General features: G+C 32.4%; 1 protein-coding gene across 1 annotated transcript in view; it reads left to right on the forward strand.

Annotated features, from left to right (window-relative positions):
* The window catches only part of Sass6 (SAS-6 centriolar assembly protein), a 36,016-nt gene that overhangs the window by 2,156 nt on the left and 11,047 nt on the right, over nucleotides 1–22,813 (forward strand). Inside the window, 15 exon segments of the mRNA XM_047548196.1 lie at nucleotides 3,711–3,771; nucleotides 5,277–5,356; nucleotides 5,749–5,853; nucleotides 6,667–6,838; nucleotides 7,467–7,532; nucleotides 8,636–8,755; nucleotides 11,485–11,676; nucleotides 14,040–14,234; nucleotides 14,338–14,427; nucleotides 14,503–14,527; nucleotides 14,530–14,681; nucleotides 15,073–15,124; nucleotides 15,127–15,153; nucleotides 15,801–15,937; nucleotides 18,006–18,134. Coding sequence (XP_047404152.1) covers nucleotides 3,711–3,771; nucleotides 5,277–5,356; nucleotides 5,749–5,853; nucleotides 6,667–6,838; nucleotides 7,467–7,532; nucleotides 8,636–8,755; nucleotides 11,485–11,676; nucleotides 14,040–14,234; nucleotides 14,338–14,427; nucleotides 14,503–14,527; nucleotides 14,530–14,681; nucleotides 15,073–15,124; nucleotides 15,127–15,153; nucleotides 15,801–15,937; nucleotides 18,006–18,134 — 1,603 coding nt within the window.

Below are 22,813 nucleotides of genomic sequence, written 5' to 3' on the forward strand. Positions count from 1 at the left end.
TACATTCCTACCCTCTGTAGCATGGTTCAGCAAACTATAGTCAGTGGAATAGATGACCCACTGTAAGTGAAACTTATTGGAACATAGCCATGTTTATTGCTTACAAATTGTCTGTGGCTGCTTTTTGCACAAAGGTAGAAATGAATAATTGTACTATGGTGTCTTTTTTTGCAGGGGGATAATTGGGGATATTTCTCAGTGGTAGAGCAGTAGCCTCACATTTGTGGGTCTTTGGGTTCTATCCACAGCATTGGTGGGATGGAGAGCGGGGAGCAACAGGGAAGTAAAGAAAGAAATGAGTAATGGAGACAGAGGACCTATAACCTGAAAAGCCTAAAAGCCTAAAATATTTACTCTCTGGCACTTTACAGAATAATTTACTATTCCTCACCTATAGGAAGAACAACTCCATCAACTCAACAAATAGTTGTAATTGCCTACTACATACCAGGAACTGTCCTAGGTGCTGAGGATAGGAATGTTCCCTTTTCTTTCACTCCCTAGACGAAAAGATCAGTTATTGTTATGGCCCTCAAGGAACTCGCACTTCAAAAGGGGAGATTAAAAGGTTTCCTTCAGAGAGACAGTAGCCTAGCACAAGTTAGAGTATGGCCTCTGGAGCCAGATTGCCTTGGTTTAAATCCCAGTTTGGCTACATATTCACTGTTTGATCGTGTACAATTTATTTTTAGTTATTTACTTTTTTGTGATATTTTGTGTTTGTGTATTTGTGCATGGGGGGAGTGTGAACCTAGGGCCTTACATATGCTAGGCCTGTCTTCTGATCTCTTACAATTTATTTAACTTCTCTGTGTCTGATCTTTAAATTCATGATAACAGTACCTACCTCATAGGATTATTATGAGAATGAAATGAGTTATTACATATAAAGTTCTTAGAACAGTGCCTAGAGTATAATAATTATTCTTTAAACTTTATTAATATAGTATGATTAATGACAAAGTAATATATAATAAAGTCACAGAGAAGAAGGAAATTCAGTTAAGGTTAGAGGTAATTAATGATCAGGGAACTCTGGAGGAATGTGATGTCAAGTTTTGAAGTCCATGATTTGATATTGACCTGCTTTTCCAGTTTTCTTTCCTAAACTCCACTCTGTAGTATGTTAGTCATACAAGAATTATTGTTATTCTCTGAATGTATCTGATACTCTCTTTATACTATACTTTATTCCTGCTATTTTCTCTACCTCAAATGCTTTTTCTTTCATAACCTCCAAGGTGTGTATGTTAAATTCTTTCATTATAAGGATCATCATAAGTTACCTAAGTTGAAAGTAATTATTCATTTATTAGCATGGTGTAGGTGAGACATCTGAGTTCTAATTTGTGCTTTGCAATGTGTCTTGAGTTCTTCCATAAAATATTTTTTAGAATAGTTTAAATATTTGTTAAAGTAGATAAGATTATTATTGTTAAATAAGTTAATACATGTAAATTATCCGGCAGGTACTCGGTATTAGTAACTTTTCCCTTCTCTTGAAGCCACAAAATATGATCAGAAGCAAATCTATGGAAAAGTGATTTAATCTGACTTCAGTTTGAGGACATGGACCATATTTATTTCTGTTTGTATCCCTAGCACCGGGCATCATAGCTGGCTTACAGTAGCTTTCATTTGTTTGAATTGAGAGGTTAAGGTCACAGCTTCCAATTTGTCTAGTGTCTGATGTTTAAGATACTTTTTAAAATAAAAGAACACCTTTTCAAATCTACTACCTGGAGAATGTTATATAGATTGATAGTGTTAGAATCTGACACATACTGCAATGAGAGATATTTTCTATTGAGATTTTATTGATTTGTTTTATATAGGTCTTATGTCATTAACCATTATAATAGAGAAAATAAGATTTTTGATTTCACATAGATACCCCTGGAAGCTCAGATTTTTCTACAAGGTTTTCTTTTTCTTTTTCTTTTTTTTTAAATTTGTACTGGGAATGGGACCCAGAGGCAGTTTACTACTGAACCACATCCACAGCCCATTTTTTATCTTTTATTTTGAGACAGGATCTTACTAAGTTGCTAAGGGTCTTGCTGAGTTGCTGAGGCTGTCTTCAAACTTGCTATCCTCCTGCCTCAGCCTCTTGAGTCACTGGGATTATAGGCATGCACCACTGTACTGGCTCTATAAGATATTTTTATGGGTGTTATTGAAGTAAACATGGAGAATGTTTAATTTATGGGCCTTGCCTCTGTCTTCCTCCCAACATCTAATACATATAGGCATTTTGAATATATGCAACAATATTATTGGTAAATTGTCATTTAAAGGACATTTTGTTAAATAGATGTTTCTTGAATTTTTTTCCTTACAATTTTATGAATTCTGACAGGGCTCTAAAACTGTAAAGCTGTAAAGCATAAAAAATGGTCAGTAGTTCATATCACTATGGGAGTATTTTCTTGAAAAAACTTTAAAAGATGAAAAACAAACAAGACACTGTAGAACTAAAAAGACCCTTACAAACCATCTAATTGAATCTACTTATCTTACAAATTAGGAAATTGGAGTTTTTTCCTCTCAGGAAAGCTTAATGTAAGTGAAATTGAAGTAGTATTCTAATCTGTTTCACTTACATTGTTCTAGAATGCTAGAAAAATAGAAACACCATAGTCCCTTGTTTTAAAGATCTTCCTGTCTTTGTGGTATAGACCAGTGGTGCATTACTTTTCAGATAACAGTTATAAGTATGGTAACATTTAATTTCCTCATAAACTAAGATTTAGCATTTAATCATATGTTCAATAAAATATTTAACAAAATGACACATTTTCAAGGAATATAAAGTTACCTATCAGAGCATAAAATATCCAAACAGTTGAATCTTAACCATTTACAAGTTTTCTGATTAATATTTGATTGCTATATTTATACTTTTTATTTCTGTAGTAGGTAAGTAGCAGAATATGGAAAAGACTTGGATTTGTGTGTCTAAAAAACATGTTTTATGTGTGCAGATGAGTAGAGAGAATGTCATCTTTCATTCTAATGGTTTACCACTAAGCCACATCCCTGGTTCTTTTTTTTTTTTTTTTTTTTTTTTTTTTTTTTCCTGAGGCTGGCTCTGAACTTGTGATCCTCCTGCCTCAGCCTCCCTAGTATCCGGGATTACAGGTGTGTGCTACTGCACACATTTTAAATTTCAAAAACATTTTAAGTTTTTAAAATGCAGTCTTTCATAAATCAACTTGATCACTTGAAATCCTATTTTTTTCTTAATGAAAAAAGTTGTTACTAAATTGATGGTTTGTCTTTCAATAGATGGTGTTTTAGAATCAGGCTGTATGTTTATATACCAGAGTGGTACCTGGCACTCTATATTTGTTTATCCTGTTTAATCCTGTCCCCCATGTTGCAGGTGAGAAAAATTCAGCTTTAAAACTACTAGGTTACCTAGAAATAGAACAGCAATAACAAACTTTAAATCCAGAGTGCTTTCTAAAAATCTGTTTATTGGACTGGGGATGTGGTTTAGTGGTAGAGCTCTTGCTTGGCATGCTCATGGCAATGGGTTTAATCCCCAGCACAGCAAAATAAGTAAAAAATAAAATCTGGTTATAATTTAGAGAACACTGGTGAAAAGTCTTGTGACTTTTAAGACTTGAAAGCAGTTAATACAAATGATAGTGATAACTCTTTTCATCCGAATGTATCTAATAGTTGGGTATTGTCTTTTCATATAGGAGAGTAAGTGTTAGAGTGAGCATTGAACTACAATCAGTTTCTAATCCAGTTCACAGAAAGGTTAGTATTTGCTTTTCAAAATATAATTTCTGTATATCATAGATAATTTTTTTTTTTTTTCAAGAATGAGAGATCTTCAGTTATAGATCTTGCTTTTTAATTTTGGGCCATTTTGTAACTTGCCAGTCTAAGATGGTGAAATCTATTGAGACAATTAGAAAATAATTAAACTATATGTTTCTGAAACATACATTGTGGTAACAATCTCGGTAGGTTTGCCCAGAACATTTAAAAGTTGCAAGAATATGTCCTGCTGCTTTATAGAATTGGCATTTTATGCTGTAAATGTGGGAACCAAATAAAATACTGAAGAGATACTCTTGAATATTTAGTTTTTGAAGAGAGGCATTTGGAATATTGTTTCTATCTGATCTTCAAGAAGTATAAATCATTAACAGAGCTAAATGTATAGTATAGACCAGAGAGCTAAGAAATACAGCATTTGTTTTCTCTGTTATAGCTTTCCCTGAACATATGTAAGGACCTAAATAGTACTAGTAGTAGCTTTGGTTTTTGTTTCCTTTAATATCATCTTGGGTGAATTTCAAGAAGTACTTCAGTAGAAGTAGGGCATTCTGAGGCAGAGCAAATACCTGAATGGTTAATTTTCCAGAGTGGAGATTATATATTGATTGCTCTTTGGGTATGTAATTCCTTATGCCTGCTGAATCTCTTCATTTTTCTAGCTCTACTTATAAACGGTTTAGATTTTTCTAGGACCCTAGCAGTTCCTTGGTCATGAGTAGATTTTACTTCAAACTTATTCTTAACCTCAGTGCTTTAGTGCTTTATTAGTCCTTGCTCGTCTTGTAGTTACACCATGTTTTCTGTGCATACACAATTTGGTGTCCTTTTCTGTTAGCATTAGCTGCTATAATGGTCTGCCACACTGTAAATTTGATACCTGGGAAGTGGTCTTTATGAAAGGAGCACACTTCATTAGAAAAATGAAGACAGATGGGTTTCCTTGTCTGTAGCCACCTGGAGTAGGAGAGAATAGATCCTTAATAAGAAGCCCTGGCAATGTGTCACCCGATACCTAACTTTTACCTGAGCCACAAAACTCCTCCTTCCTTTTCTTGGGTAGATGATTGTTCCTCTGCTTTGTTGATACACTTATTGCTTATGAAGTACCAGATTAGTCAATTTAAGGGAAACAAAATATAATTAAATGTAGTATGTTCAGTGGTGAAGAATATTTTTGCCATTAAACTGTAGTACAGCAAAGATTAATTTAAATTTCCCAAAGCCTCTGGTAGGATGATATTCCTGAACTTTCAATTCCTAGTATTTAATTTACTTTTACAGACCCCCTTAAAGCTTTCAAGTAGCGTACTAGCTACTCCTGTTTAAGATTCTAAGTCTCTAAAGAGCAATAAAAAATACACAGCACCAGAAAACAAAGCTATCTGAAGAATCACGGTGATATGTTGATGTTACTGGATCATTTTTCTTTCAAGAAGAAAGATCTGAAAACATTTTAAAAAAAAAAATCTTCTTTTTAGGATTTGGTTATTCGTCTGACTGATGATACAGACCCATTTTTTCTGTATAATCTTATTATATCTGAGGAAGATTTTCAAAGGTAAGTAAATTTTTTTTCTGTTATATTTAAAACTAGGAATAAGTTTTTCAGTTTTATGAACGTATTGGTCCTATTCTGTTTGAAACACATACCTATTCAGAACTTTAGTTATTCTGGGAATACTGGATTTTTTTGTCATATACTTAATTAAGGATATCTTTGGAAATAAATATTCATAGATTATCAGAAGTCTGCATATACAGAAATTTGTAGCTTTTACTAAGTTTCTTGACTTTTTCTTTTCATTAAGTAAATTCTATAAAATACAAAATTCCCTAGCTTAGTCCTTGGTTATAATAGGTGTTTAGTAAAGCAAAAATGCTCTAGGGTATTTATTATAATTAAAGATAGTAATTACATTAAAAAAATTTTTTTTCCTGTTTCTTCTGTAGTTTAAAATTCCAGCAAGGTCTTCTGGTAGACTTCTTAGCTTTCCCACAAAAATTTATAGATCTCCTTCAGCAATGTACTCAAGAACATGTTAAAGAAATTCCAAGGTAAGTTGCATGAGAGTACTACATTATTAAACTTCTTTTAAAATAGACTTCTTTGAAAGACAAACTGATGGCAAAATATTTCCCATGAATTATAAGTACCATTTGTTTTTAAACTGGGAGTAGGGCTCCATTAAATTTCAAACTTTGAGGAATCTTGATTAAAATCAGAAGTATTTAACCCTTAATTTTCATGTTTTGACAAAACCACTAAAGTTATCTAAAATACTTTATTGCATCAAGTATTTCTTTTTTATTGATCTTGGAAAAAGGAGAGGTATAAGATTTTGTGTGTATGTGTTCATATTTGTGTGGTGCTAATGCCTAAGCCATTCACCATCAACCTTTTATTGGTTTCATCAATTGATGATTTTTTGAGTCATTTAATCTAATAGGAACAACAAAATGATACTTTTCTAAATCATTCTTTCCATGTTGGTATAATTCTTCTATCAATTTTGCCATATCAAGTAGGGCTATTTGATTACTCTGCAAGGATAAACGCTTAATTCATACTTTTAAATTATCAGCTTTCATAAATAGGAGCTGGTAAACTGGTTAGTTCTGTGACATTCAATGAATTTTTGTTTTTAATTTTTACTTTCTGTCTTCTTATTTTGAACTCAAGGACTTTTATATATTTACAGTGTTTCAGTTAACCTTTCTCACCCCCATTGCCCCAATTTATGTTTTACCAGTGGGAGTCTTTTTACATTAGCCCCTGTGATTTCAGTGTGCCCCCTTTCCTGGTCTTTCTAAGTAGAGGAGCTTTACCCTCTCATTAGTTTGTTATAATGTGACATTTTCTTTTCAAAGGTTTTTGCTGCAGTTAGTTTCTCCAGCAGCTATTTTGGATAACTCACCTGCATTTTTAAATGTGATAGAGACAAATCCTTTTAAGCATCTTACACATCTCTCACTAAAACTTTTACCTGGAAATGATGTGGAGATAAAGAAATTCCTAGCAGGTTGTTTGAAATGTAGTAAGGTAAGTTTAAGTTAGTATTTTAAACTAGTTTTCAAAGTATTTTGATAAATCATTGAAGAACTGCATGCCCTTATTTTTTGTTTTCTGAATAAAAGTTTATTGCATGTAATGAACTTAGTTTGTTGTTTTTCATTTAGTCAAGGTATAGCAAGTATAGAAACTAGACCAGAAATTGAGAAACTTACATGCCAGGATTTTTACTAATGTTCTATGATCTTAGGCAGGCTACCTAAACACTTGTGTCATGATTTCATCAGCTGGCATATCTGAGAATATCTACTCTATGTAGCTCATCTTAAATGAGATTAAATACATGAAAGTGTCTTGAATATTAAAAAAAAAGTAGTAAGATATATGGTACAAGAAAAATCATGGTGTTGCCAGTTGAGAATTTTTAGAACATTTTTTTCCATTAAATGCTGTAGATCGGTGCATTTCCACTATTAATGGTACATAGATCACCTGGGGATCTTGTTAAGATGCAGATTCTGATTTAGAAGATCTGAGATTTTGCATATCTAACAAGTTCTTAGGATGATGCCATTGCTGTATTTCACTGTACTTTGAGTAACATGGATACAGATAATTGGATTAAATGATAAACTGCATATTTTATTCTTATAAATAGGAAGAAATATTATCATTGACACAATCACTAGATGATGTTACTAGGCAACTGAACTTCACACAAAAGGTAATTCAAACTTCATTTTGTCTTTGTAAATTAGTCACACTTGCTTTGTCTTTTCTTCCCCCCCACCCCCATGCTGGGGATTGAACCCAGGGCCTACCTAACCCAGGGCCTTGTGCTTGCAAGGCAAGCATTCTACAAACTGAGCTATATCCCCAGCCTGTGCTTTGTATTTTCTTTCAAAGTACTTTACCATTGAATTAACCTGCTTTTTACTACCTTTCCCCTACTAATTTCCTTAATATCATGCTTTCTCCTTTACTAATCCCACCCAAACCTGTCATACCCAATGTGACACATTTTCTAAGTCTTCATGAAATAATGTTTAGTTTCTATCATATATTAATTCTTTTCTCCCCTTTTGGTCACCTCATTTCTTTGACTTAAAATGACTTTTCAGTTCCTGTGTTCTAGAATTTCTTTCCCTAATGGTTAGAATTAATTCCTCAGCTGGGCTTTGTCTTATTTCAGTCATAGCTACTGCATTTTTGTCATTGGTCCTTAAAATTGAGGGCCAGAGTGTCTGATAAGCTGCATGGCTTCAGGCAAAAAATACTGGGGATCAAGCTACTGCATTATATGTAAGAAATGGACTCCTCCTTATGACTGAGTGTTCTACCTAGGTTGCTTTACTTCTTAATACCAGAGGAGAGGATTTGAGCTAGACATAATTATTTTATTTTATATATATTTTAAATTCTGGGCATTAATCCCAGGGGCACTGTGTGCCCTTTTGATTTTTTATTTTAAGACAGGGTTTGCTAAGTTGCCAAGTCTAGTCTTGAACTTTCAGTTCCTCCTCTTTCAAGTTTTCCCTAGCTGGAATTATAGGAGTGTGCCACCATGCTAGGCTAAGTGCTAGATATAATTAAAGCTTAATTAGAGATAATTAAGCTCAACCTTGGACCATTTGGGCTCTAAAATTCCTTTTATTCTAATCTTGATTCCCTCAAATTTAAAACATTTGGGTAGGAAAAGGTTGACTATGTCTTGACAAGCTGAGATTTCACTTTCCTTAATATCCTTGTAAGTATTGTTGTGTGCTAATCAGAAGTGTAAAATATTCAGGAGACTATCTTAATATTTTGTACCAAATTCAAATATAGACATTATCAGAAAAAATACAAGAATTAGACAAGTTACGGAATGAATGGGAGTCACACACAGCATCATTGACAAATAAGCATTCTCAGGAACTGACAAATGAGAAGGAAAAAGCTTTACAGGTAAGAATATTGAAGGTAACTGGAAAAATAATTTTTCATTGCTGTTTATTTTGTTAATTATAAAAGTAATAAAGGCTTTAAATTGTTCAAGCATTATGAAGTATATAAAAATTGAAAGTTTATCTTTCAAAGTTATACTAAAGATAATTTATAAACATTTTGATGTGATTTTCTGAACTTTGCATCTGTAAATAATATATAACTTATAAATATGAATTATAAATATATGTAATTTATAATTTATAAATATAGTATGTAATTTATAATTATGAATCTTGAGGAATGTTGTTATTAACCTTCTTATTTGCAACCTGATAGGTATCAAGGTAGTACTTGTTTTAAATTATATTTCTTAGATTTACAGGGAAGATAAGCATCTTTTTACATGACTTTTGATGATTTTTTATTTTGAGGATTACTTTTTGATATCTTTTGCTCCTTTTTTGTGTAATTATCCTTTTATCTTGCTTTGTATGTGACTTCTTTTGTATTATAGCTTCTTTAATACTAAAATTTTTTATTCACTTTTCTAGATGTTTGCATTTGAGGATACAGCTGGATGATTTTTTTTTTATGTGTAACTTTCACCAAAATTAAGATTCGGAAAATTGTACCACCCTTCTAGGTTCCTCTGTGTGCCTTCCTGATTATATAATACTCTTTTAGGAGGTCATTACTTGTCTGACTTCTGTCATCATTGGTTAATTTTGCCAGGTCATATTTAGTTCTCATTCTTTTAAAAAGCAATATACTGAGTAGTACTTAATTATTTTTACAATGATTTCTTTATATTAATAGTAGCTTTCTGTGAGAAAGTCCTAGTAACAAGTAGAATCACCCATCTTTTCTTGATCCTACTTATTTACTTTCTTCTTCATAGAATTTTTTATTAATGTTGTTTTCCAATTCTTATAAATTCATCCCCCATTTTTCTGCATCTAATGTTCTTCTAAAACTACTGTGTGCCCTTCTAAGTAAAGACCATATAGAATATTCTTTTGACAAATATTGCTTCTATCTGTACAAATTGTCCCTTTTCTATTGGGCTTTATTATTTTCCTATAATTCTGAAACTGTCCTGCTGAAGATTAGTCTTTCAGAATGGAAAGCATTTTTCTTATATATTTTTTCTTAAAAGTTCAAATGATTCAGAAGTAAACAAAGTAGAAATATATATTTTGTAATTCTATCACTCATACTTCCTTTTCTTCTTTCTCTAGAAAAGGACTGTAGTAAAACCAGTTATTTGTACTGCACTTGTCCTCTATTGTCCTCTAGCATCTTTATAGGCTTACTCTAGTTTTTTTCATTATAACTTTCTCAGTATTTTACATGATTGTATTTTCATTTTTATATGGGCTCCTTCCTGGTTTTTGTCATTTTCCCCTTTCCAAAAAATGAGGGACTCCCTAAAGGAGTAATTGTAAGATTCTCAGAGTATTTTATGAAAGAGACATTCTCTTGTACTATTGGTAAGAATTTGAATGGGAACAAGTTTTTTGGAATGCAATTTTTTTAATCTTGTTTTTCAGTACTGGAGATTGAACCCATGAGTGCTTTACCAGTGAGCTCCATCCTCAGCACTTTTTATTTTTTTGAGAAAGGTCTCACTAAGTTGCTTAGGTCCATGCCATATGCTGAGGCTAGCCTTGAACTTGCTATCCTCCTGAGTCTCTGGGATTACATGTGTGAGCCTCCATACCTGGCCAATTTCATAACTTTATCAGACATTTTTTATATTTGTTTATAGTCTTCAATCTGTACTTTGATTATAAGAAACTAATTTTAATTTTGGATTATAGATCTGTGTACAAAAGTATTGATCATAATTTTATTTGTAATTGTGAAAAATTGGAAACTAAAATGTCTATATTAGAGCAGGGATTAGGTGAATTATCAATAACTATGGGATGGAATATTTACAAAGGGAGAGCATGTAAATGGTAAGGGATGAAAATCATGGTTAAATTGTGTTCATATCTTGATTTTATTTCATAATTTTATGTATATAGTACATATATTGTGATGTTAATATGAATATATAAATGACAAGAAAAGAATATTCCTAAATATTTGAGTGATTTCCTATAAGGGATTATATATTATCTGTAATTCCCATTGTGCCTTTAAGAACATGTGTAACTTTCATAATCAGAAAAATATACTTTCTTTTTAAAAGGATTTTTGAATTTGATAGTGCTTATTAGCATGTGTGATTCCAACAGGCATCAGAGATTGCAGTGCTTACATTTATAGTTGATAAAATATAACTACTGACTATGAGATTGGACCAGTGATTAAACCTTGCCAGTTTACAGTTACAGATGTTTTTCTGTTATAAAACTTATATTGATTGTTAAGAACTGAAAAAATACAATGGTGCTTTAAGCAAGAACAATGTTCTTATATACTAGCTTTTTTTTTTTAATGCAAATATGTTCATACTAGATATACTACTTTTTGGTTTTCTTTTTTTACTTAATCATATATTCTTTTAACTTGATGATCATTACTTCAAACATATTTGAGTTTAAGAGAAGTAGAATCTTATGAACAAGATCACAATGATAAATTTGCTTTTATTGGCCTTCTTTCTCCTTCATGAAATGATAATAGACCTTTTTCAAAATAGGGAAACCTAATAACTCTAAAGAAGAAATTGGGATTGTTTTTCTTCAAATCTTTACATATATTTGTGATTTTTTTTCATATATTTTATTCTATAATAGGTACAGGTTCAATATCAACAGCAGCATGAACAACAGAAAAAAGATTTAGAAATCCTCCATCAACGAAATATCCACCAGCTACAGAACAGATTGTCAGAGTTAGAGACAGTTAATAAAGACCTAACTGAAAGAAAATATAAAGGAGACTCCAGTATTAGAGAACTTAAAGCAAAACTTTCTGGTGTTGAAGAGGTATGTTGACTTCTCCCCCCCATCCTAATTTAAAAGAATGTTTTAATTTGATCACTTTATTTTAATTTGGTTACTTTATTACTTGTGTGGATGGGGTTCTCTGGATGCACCACAGAGATCTTTAATGGTGTTAGGATAATCATTTCAGGTTAGCCACAGTGACTGAAATTTGATAAAAAGAGTGAATTCAGAACAGAATTGAGATAAGCTTGGATATCTTTAGGACCTGGGGAGCAGTTCTTGGGGCACATCTTTCCACTTTTTCAGTATATTTTTAATATTAGTGCAATATCCGTATCTCATGGGGTATTCAGGGTGACAGGGCTAGTTCTTTCCTTGAGCTTACACAGTATATCAGACAACTATATGAAGTTTAGTGTCCAATGATAGTAGTGATAATGGTAAAGATATAAAGGTACTGAGCATTTGATATGTGATGGTTACTACTTAAGTGCTTTATGTACATTTACTCAATTCTTACAATTCTTTAAGTGCTGTTATTATCCCTGTTTTGTAAGTTACAGAGGGGTTAAGTAACTTGCCTAAGGAAGAATGAGCATTGAAATCCATCTATTATTTGCCTATCTTGGTACTACCTTGTTTTTTTAAGCACCAGAATTTTTTTTTGTTTTGCATGCCACAGATTGAACTCAAGGCATCAGGCATGCTAGGCAAAGACTTACCACTGAACTACATTGCCAGGCTATCAGAGAAGTTTTAAAATCTTGACTGTCATAGGACATTTGTTGATCTTTAGACACTGATGATAGCCTCCTACCTAGAAGCATTATTATACTTTATTATCACATGAATTATCAAAAAGTATATGTAGGGGTTTTTTTTGTTTGTTTTGTTTTGTTTTTGTTTTGTTTTTTGAGATAGGGTCTCACAGTGTTGCCCAGGCTGGTCTTCATCTCCTTATCTCAAATGATCCTGTGGCCTCAGCTTCCCAAATAGCTAGAACTTAAGGTATACTACTGTGTCTGGCTTGTAGATATTAATTATTATATTTAAAAGCAAAGATAACCAGACTTAATTTCACTAGTTAGTTATGCTTAGAACCCAAAAGATCGATTTATTTTATGTTGAGATCCTCATAAGAGTTCTGCCTTGACAATAGATATTCAGTTATTTTTGCCAGTACCCTTCGCCTTTCACGCCAGTAGTTATAACATTTCAGACTTCATGTGTGGTACATTTGGAGTCTAATTGCTTCTTTAAAATGTTATATAATTTTTTCTATCTCAGTCCTGAAACTGGATAGTATACTAATAGTCTTCATTATGTTGCTTTTTATATAATTCAAACAAAGTATTTCTTCTAAGATTTGCAGAGTGCTTGCAAATTATGAGTCTTGGGAACTTTTTTTTAAAATCTCTTTGAGTATTCAGTTACTTAATTATTTAAAATGACAGTTTTAGATATTAATACCCTTAAAATAATAATTATTACCATCCGAGTATCTACTGTGTATCAGTCAATATGTTAGGTAGTTTACATAAGGATTCTTGTGAAGGTTGAAATAATTTATGAGTTATTTGTTTATCATTTCTTTTTCATATATGAAGGAACTGAGACTTAGGGTGGTTAAGTAATTCTTACTATAGGTGAGTCCCACTTTGAGTTCACATTGGTCTGACGTCAAAGTCTGTGCTCCTAAGCCATCATAGTATAATATTATAAAATTATCTTTTAGGGCTGAGTGGTGTGGCTCAGTGGTAGAGTGCTTGCCTGGCATGTGCAAGGCCCTGTGTTCCATCCATAGCAGCACAGTGGTGGTGGTGGGGAATCTTTTCAATTTGTGGTAGAAACTGTAACTAAGAATACTGTATACTGGACTTTTGTATACTAGCTACATTTGGGTTGGTATTAGCTGATGGAGAAGTGATCTGTTCTAGATTTTTTAAAAAATCTGTTTTTAATTAATGATTATCATTTGCCCATTTTTGCTCTAAAGTGTGAACTAACAGAAAGTTCAGAAACATTATTTATTGACGTGAAAAGATCATTTGTAATATGGGAAAAAAGTTGATTATAAAACTGAGCAGAGGATGTGACTGACTTCCAGTTGGGAAGATATCACAATATTCTTGTTAAATGTTTTTAAAAGTGTAGTAATTCATAAATTGGGATTGTTTTATTTTACTTGATATTATTGAATTAGTAATGTATTTATTATAATTATATTGCAAGTCTATAATTTATACATACCATTAGAGATTTTCATGTCTTCTAAAGAAGATATCTATTAGAATTTTAAAATCATTAAGGACATTTTTGATATTTTCAACATCTAATTATAGATAACCAGACTAGCCAGTTTCTTTTTGTCATAATGTGTAATTTCTGTTTTTCCCACTTAGGAGCTGCAGCGAACTAAGCAAGAAGTCCTCTCTTTGCGAAGAGAAAATTCTACACTAGATGCTGAATGCCATGAGAAAGAAAAGCATATTAATCAGCTACAAACAAAAGTGGCAGTTTTAGAACAAGAAATCAAGGATAAAGATCAGCTTGTTTTAAGAACAAAAGAAGCATTTGATACAATCCAGGAACAAAAGGTCTTTCAAGTTTTCTAAACAAATTGATGAGCACATTTAGAGTGATGCTTTACCTAAACAAACACAAATACCCTAATTATTCATTTTATTTTTTTTAAATCAGGTGGCTTTAGAAGAAAATGGTGAGAAAAATCAAATACAACTGGGAAAACTTGAAGCTACAATAAAATCATTATCAGCAGAACTCCTGAAGGTTTGTTTTAAAAAGTTAATAGAATATTAATATTTTATTGGATTGTAGAGATTTACATATGGTGCTCTTTCACAGGCAAATGAAATTATCAAGAAGTTACAAGGGATCTGAAACCCTAAATGGGCAAGTTGAAACTGAAGAATACAGTTACTATTCAGCAAGAAAAACTCTTGGCTGAGAAGGAGGAAAAATTACAAAAGGAACAAAAGGAACTGCAAGATGTTGGACAGTCTCTCCGAGTTAAGGAGCAAGAGGTAGTTAATTTTTTATGATTATTTTATTTACAAAGTATAGGAAGCTTCCTCATATTTTTAAAATCTCTGTTTTAAGACTGGGCTTTGGACTTTTTTTTTTGTCTTAAATATAAAATCATCTAGAGTCAACATGGATTAATAAACTTTCAATTTGAAAAGTTATCATGACTCAGATATCTTAATTGCTCAAATATGTTCAGAATATTTGGATAGTTGTCAGTGTGTATGTATTTATGTATATACACCTAAATATTTGATCACATAGTTGAGCTGACTCCTTTTTTCTCATTTAATAGTATTAATAATAATCACTTAGTTAATAGTAATAATTTCTTCAATTTTTACTTTAACGGTTATTTTGTTTGACTCACTATGAGTATTGATATTTCAGGTATGCAAATTACAGGAGCAATTAGAAGCTACAGTTCAAAAACTTGAGGAAAGCAACAACTTCTAAAAAATAATGAAAAGTGTAAGTATATTATATTGTTATGTAAATGAGTTTTGTTTTATTTTAACCTGGAAATTTATTTGAATTCATGAAAGTATAGATTAATCAAGATTTTGCTTTATACAAATAATTTCTGCTTTAAATAATGCTTAATGTCTTTACTGTAGTAAATTACATCATCTGCCCTGTAAAACAATTATTGTTGTAAAGAAAATGGTATTATGTGTCCATGACCCAAATTAAATGTGTTGAAAATATTGATTGTACTTTACTGCTTAAATTCCTCACTATTCTTTTTTAAAAAATTGCTGTTAACATAATAGTATTAATGTGAATTTTTAGAAACTAAAATATAAGATTTTGTTTTCATTAGCATTTTCTCAGTTAAGTAGAATTTGGGATCAGAATAAAATTGTGAACTTTCAATTAAATTGTTGATACCATTCTGGAAACAAAACTCTTAAAAATATTTTTGCTGAGCAGAAATATGTGCTTCTTAGAGTAAGAGAATAAGATCTAATAAAAGTTTAGATGAACCTGTGTTGTTCCACTGTGATATCAGTTGTGAAAACTTAAAATTTAAAAAAGCTTATGATATTTAAATATTTAAAATGATCAAAAAACTAAAATCTGTCAAAAGTTTTTTACCTTGCTTCTTGTTTTCTAAGTAATCACATGGTTAAATAAAGAACTAAATGAAAATCAGCTAGTGAGAAAGCAAGATGTGTTGGGACCTTCTGCTACTCCTCCTGCACATTCCAGCAGCAACACAATCAGAAGTGGAATTTCTCCTAATCTGAATGTGGTAAGCTATTAATGACTTTTCAGTACAAAATTATTCCCAGTTAGGAAGTCTTTGTGACTTAAGGTGCTGATACTAACAGAGACTGAAGTCCTACTGAAGAACAGTATCAACTGCATTGGAAGTGGGGCATAGGCATACTTGTTCTTAAGAAAGAGGCTGTATTTCCAGGACACACTTCTTTGTAAGTCTCATTGGGCATAGAAATCATTTCTGAACTCACCAAAGTAATGCCAGCTCTGCTAAAAACTTTAAAACATGTGTACATGCATCCCCCCCAAAAAACAAAAAACAAAGACAAAAACAAAAAATTTAGAAGACTTCAAGAGGAAAAAATTCAGGGTTTGGACTCAGGCTTTACAACTACAATGAAAAAAGCCTCAACTGAATTCTAGCTGCAAAAGAAAAAAAAGTGGGGACAGGGGTGAGAAAATAAAGTTCTATTAGGCTTATCACCTCTAGAGGCTAGAATAAACAGGTTATGAGCTAATAAGCTTTCTAGTTTCCAGAATTGGATTATTTGCTTTTTCCTGGCAAGGAATAAGAGGGGAGAATAAGAAAAGCAACTCTTTATATCCTAGAGTTGTCCCAGTATTATCATGTGACTAGGTCTGGGTGCTACTAGGAACTTGCCTAGTATTCATAAGTAGACCTTGGACTCTCCTTTTGAATACAACAATTTCACAGAATATCACATGAGACAAGGTCATTCTACCTATGATAAATCAAGATAAAGTGAGAATACTTTGTAAATCATGTCTAAATACAGATTAAAATATCAATATTGCTAAACCACAAAGATGGCCAAGCATCCTTTAGTCCTAACTAACATGAATGACTGTTACTTTTTCAACCAAGTATAGCTTTAACCTTAGTGCATTTCTCCTCCTTTATTAAGTGGAATTTATTTAGATATCCATATATACATTTATCCTTACTTCCTGATAGCTTCCAGTCCACACTAAAGTTCTACTTTCTTAAACTTTCACTGAAATTACCTGATGTGCCTGGATCTAATAAATAAGTCCCTTTTAGCACACTCTTTACTGAAACTCCCCCTGATTCCTAATGGTGTGCAGTCTCCTTCATTTCAAAGTTTTTATACCTTTAAGTGTTTTTCTGGTGCTCTCTGACTGGAGGGCATTGGTGGAGAACATAAAATTCAAATGCCTTGAATTTTAATCCACTCTGATAAATAGTACTTTGTGTCTAAACAGGAAAAGGATTGCTGCTAAATTGGAAGATGGTACATAAGGAGCTGAATAACAAACTTGAAAAAATTGATAGGCTTAACCGGAATGACTGAAGATAAATAGCTGTGTGGAGGATGTTTGTGTTGTACAGCCATTGTATACACAATTGCTTCTTGATTATTATTTTTATTGTGTGGTGTATGGGATTGAATCTGGGGCCTCAAGCATGCTAGGCTAGTGCTCTCCAACTGAACTGCACTTCAGTCTACACAGTTGCCTCTGAAGATTTCAAGTGACCTCCTACAAAAATAAACTTGGTTTTCATGCTGTTGTTTAATGGTGATGCTACTATATAGAAAATTAGTGCAAAGTAAATAATTATCTCAATTAGCCTATTTAATCTTGTTTTTACTCAGTTTGGCAGCAAATTATTTTTATCTCTAATTGAGCTATTGATTTATGACTCACTATCCTTCCTAACACCTTCCATGTCAGGAAACTTGGAATGATCCAAGATTGTTCAGTTCAGTGGTGTATTTTTTTGTGGGAGGATGGGGTGGTAGTTACTGGGGATTTAACTCAGGGGTACTTTACCACAGGACTACATCCCCAGATGTCCCACTAAGTTGCTGAGACTGACCCCAAAATTGCAATCCTACCGATCTCTCCAGTTGCCGAGATTATGGGTATGTGCCACTGTGCCTGGTCAGTAGGATTTGTTTAAGTTATTTCAAAGCATAGTTTTATGGTGTCATGATAAAATTGGCCTCAGAGATAGCACTCTTAACTATTAATTAACAGATAATAATGCCTCCTGGATAAGCAAAACTATTTGGAATTATTTGTTATCCTTAATCATTTTCATGTTTTTATTTTAGGTTGATAGTAGACTGACTTACCCAAGCTGTGGGATTTCTTATCCTGTCTCCTCTGCATTTGCATTCCAGAATACTTTTCCTCATCTGTTATCTACCAAAAATACCATCCACCCAGTTTCAGGACCAAAGGTAGCCAATTAACTAATACTTGTTTTTTAGAAAAATACAGGAACTTATTTGCATATAATTCTTTCACCTTTTAAAAGTTCATTTATTGTTTGGTCACTTGCTAACTGCAATGTATTAGATGAATATATTACTAATATCTAATATGTATTATTACCAGAAATATATGCAGCATATGTTTTTTGAGCCATTGTAATTTGACTCATTAAATTACATCAGTCTTTTAAATTCTGCTAAAAGTTATTGCCTACTCTCTCTGTTTTTATTCATTCTTCTACTTAAATTTACAAACCTAAGTAGGATTACTGACTTCATACTACTGGTGTATTAGATGTGGTAATAATTTTGGATTCTATTCTTAGAATATAAAGGTCCATAGGGCAGGCTCATAGCAAATTCTACAGTCTAGTGATATTATCTCAAATAGTATATGGTATATGATTTATTTTCCAAGATTTTTTCTGCTAACTTGAGTTCTTTATCTTGTTTATCTATGTTTTGTCATGTTATGTGATAAAAAATGTCTTAGATTTATATATTGTTTTCATATACATTATTTTCTTTTATTTTCATGAAAATTTAATCCACCCAGATTAGTCACTTATTTTATTTTTATTTCTAACTTCAGGTCCAAATTGATTTTCTTCCTAAATCATATATGATGGGAATATATTATAGAACTTAAGAGTTGAGCCCAGTGAGGTGGTACACATCTATAATTTCAACTACTCTAAAGGCCCAGGCAGGAGGATTGCAAGTTGTAGGTCAGCCTGGGCAACTTAGTGAGACTATCTCAAATAAAATAAAAAGGGTTGGAGATGTAGCTGAGTGCTTGCCTAGCATTTGTGAGGCTCTGGGTTCAATTCCCAGTACTGCCCCCCGCCAAAAAAAAAAAAAAAAAAAAAAAAAAAAAACAGTGTAGAAAGTTGAAACTGGTATTATAGACTGTATCAAATTACCTGAGCTCTCTAAGAAGAAGTTTCTTCTTTAGGTTTGGGTGTCTTTTTAGCCATAGCTTTATTGGTTATCTTATGGAGCTATTAAGACTTCTCTTTGAAATAGAAATTAAGCCTGAGTTTTTATGCTTAGATTATTATGTGAACAGTATTTAGATGCTTTAATTAACTCTTCTTGCATTGCTTATTAAGGAGAATTAGATATGTGTATTGAAAGGAAAACTAAAGTGTGGTTGCATTTTGAGATTATTTTTTCTTGAGAATTATGATTGAATTCACAGTTGGTTTTAAAATTTTAAACAACTTTCCAGGAATATTTTTCCAAATGAGGAGAACTACTATAGACATTTGCCTAGTTGGATGTTTTAATAGACATTTGCCTAGTTGGATGTTTTAAACACAGGAATGAAACTATCTGTACATGTACACACACAAGAGACAGATTTTCACTATGTTGTAAGTCCTTGAATTCCCAGTCGTCCTGCCTCAGCCTCCCAAGTATCTGGGATTATAGGTGCTTGCCACCATGTCTGGATTTCCAGTATTTCTTATTTCATAATCTCTGTACTCTTTTGATCACTTATCCTCAATAGTCAAAGAAAGGGTGCAATAATGTGCACCTGTAGTCCTAGTTACTTGAGAGTGAGGTACAAAGATCACTTGAGCCCAGAAGTTTGAGGTCGACTTGGGCAACATAGTGAGTCTCTATCTTCAAAAAACCAAATAAACAAAAAACCCCACAACATTGAGCTTGAGTCTGCAAAACATGAAAGTTTATTTGTGAATCATATGCGTGTACTACTGAACTACTTTATTATATGTAATGTAATTCAGTGGTTAAGAAACTGGGATCTGATGTTAGGGTTTAAATCCTTCCTCTTTCAGTTTGCAGTTGGGCAAATTGCCAAAAAACAAACATCCAACTCTCGCTTCAGTTTCCTCACTTGTAAAATGGAATGATAATTTTATCTATCTTACTGGGTTATTGATATAAATGAATTAGTGTTTGCATAAAACATTACCTGGAACATGATAAATGCTCCATAAATATGCATCTTATTAACAATAAAACATATTGAAAATAGAAATGAAAGAGTGAGGTTAGAAATATGTATATAGAGGGCTGGGGCTATATCTCAGTGGCAGAGCACTTGCCTAGCATGTGTGAAGCACTGGGTTTGATCCTCAACACCACATAAAAATAATAAAAGTATTCTGTCCATCTACAACAACAACAAAAAATATTTAAAAACGTATATAAATTGAAGTTATAAATTTTTTTTTTCCTACCTCAGTGGATGGTCCTGATCATTGCCTACTTTTGTGACCATTGATCTAGGTAGTCTTATGCTAGTAGCTCTGGTGATTAAATGTATTCTTTTGATTTGCACTAAGAAAATCACTTCATAACCTTGAATCTGTGATATATCTCATTTCTTAAAATGTTACTGTTAAGATATAGTGTATTCAAGGACTGGGGATGTAGCTCAATTTAATGGAAGACTTGCCTAGAGTGCACAAGACCCTTGGTCTGATTGCTAGCATGCCAAAGAGGAAAAAGAAGGAAAAAGAAATGCACATTAAAGTGGGTGTTTACAGTGAGGATGTAAAATAACATGAGTTAAATTTGGCAAGAAACAAAGTCGTTTTCAAAGAATATATAGAGTGACTTAGATGAGTGTGCCATGGTGACGAAGAGAACAAACACTTGATAATTCTAAAGCGAGATAGTCAGAATAGCATGTTTCTTTTTCTTTGTTTTTTGAAGACAATACTAGCCAAAGATTTATTCATTCAATAAATATTTCATGAATATCTACTGTGGCCAGGCACTGTTGTAAGAGATAAAGCAGTAAACAAGGCAAGCCTATGCCACTGAGGTGTTGGCATGTGTGGTAAATTTTGACCATCAAAGAGCAAACTGTAGTACCTATCAAACTGTTAGCAAATAGATTTTTTTCAGTGTCAAAATATTTGTTGTTTTTTAGTGACTTCATAGTATTTCAGTGTGTGGATGTAGTTTATTAATCTGTTTATGGATGATTAGATTGTTTTCAGTCTATATACAGTATAGCACTCTCTAGCTCTGTCTTTATACATAAATATTTGTGGCCTTGTACAAATAGATTTGTAGGATCAATTCTTAGAGAAATAACTGGGTTAAAAGCATTTTTGCCTCTCTGGTGACTGAGATAAATCTTATTGTGATATTAACATTTCCCTGATTATTAAAATGGGGAAGTTGTTTTTATGTATTCATGGGTTGTTTCCTACTCTGTAAAATTCTGGTTCCTTTCTTTTGTTCATAAGTTTTCTTTACATATTCTGGAAACTAATCTGCTTTTGCTTTTATGTGTTAAACTATATTTCCCAATTTTTGGTTTGTCCGATTTACTCTCTTCATAGTGCTTCATTTTTTGAAAACCTTTTTTAAAGGTGTAATTTACATACCATATAAGTCTCCTATTACAAGATACAGTTCAGTAATTTTAGTCTGTTTATAGAATTGTGAAACAATTCAGTCCTATTTTAGAACATTGACATTATCCCAGAGGTTTGCTTTGGGCCTGTTTGCAGTTAATCCCCACTTTGCCCCCAGCTCTAGACATCTACTATATACTTTCTATTTCTAAAAATTTGCCTTCTTTTTTCATATGAATAAAATCTGACAATATGTAGGGTTTTTTGTTTTGTTTTGGTTTTGGTTTCTCTTTCAATTAGTGTAATGTGTTTGAAAGTCATTCAGTTTATAGAGTTTACGAGTATAGTTCATTTCATTTAATCACTGGGTAGTATTCCATGGTATGGATGTGCCATAGTTTATCTATTCACCAGTTGATGGACATCAGTGGTATTTTCAGTTTTGGGATATTATGGATGAAGCTGTCTTGAACACTTTTTATAGTCTTTTATATTTGTTGGGAATAAATACCCAGGAATGGCATGGCTTATGATATGTTTGAGTTTTAAGAAACTGCCAAAACTTTTCCAAGTGATTTTATACTTACTTATAGCAGTCTGAGAGTTCAAGTTATTTTGTATTCTTCCAATATTTGGTATGCTCAATTGTTTAATTTATTCATTCTAGTAGGTGTGTAGAAATATCTCATCACAACTTAATTTTCAGTTGTCTAAAAATTAATGAGATCAAATATCTTTTCATGTGTTCTTTTGATACAAGTAGCTATTTGGTGAAATTTCTTTTAGAATATCTTACCCTTTTTTTTTTTTTTTTTTTTGGTGCTGGGGATTAGAACCCAGGGCCTTGTGCTTGCGAGGCAAGCACTCTACCAACTGAGCTATATCCCCAGCCCTTCTTGCCCATTTTTAAACAACTTGTTTGTCTTTTTATTTAGTTACACCTTCTTTATATATTCTGGACACATGTCCTTTGTCAGGCATATTATTTGTAAGTATTTTCTCTCAGTCTGTGGCTTCCCTTTTCATTTTTCTTCTTCTTCTTGTCTTTCCTGGGGATTGAATTTAGGACTGCTGTACCACTAAGGCTACATCCCCATTCTTTTTTATATTTTGTTTTGAGACAGAATCTTGCTAAGTTGCTATGGCTGGCCTCTCAGTCACTCAGTTTGTGCTGTTGTCTCTGTCTGATTCCAGGCAGTTGAAAGTCAGATTGAAAAAAAGTAATGAGGTTTTACTTTGTGCTCATGAAACCACAGTACCTTTTGTTTTTGGTACAGGGATTGAACATTGAATCTAGGGGCACTT

This window comes from Sciurus carolinensis, chromosome 1 (assembly GCF_902686445.1).
Source record: "Sciurus carolinensis chromosome 1, mSciCar1.2, whole genome shotgun sequence".
NCBI classification, from domain to species: Eukaryota; Metazoa; Chordata; class Mammalia; order Rodentia; family Sciuridae; genus Sciurus; species Sciurus carolinensis.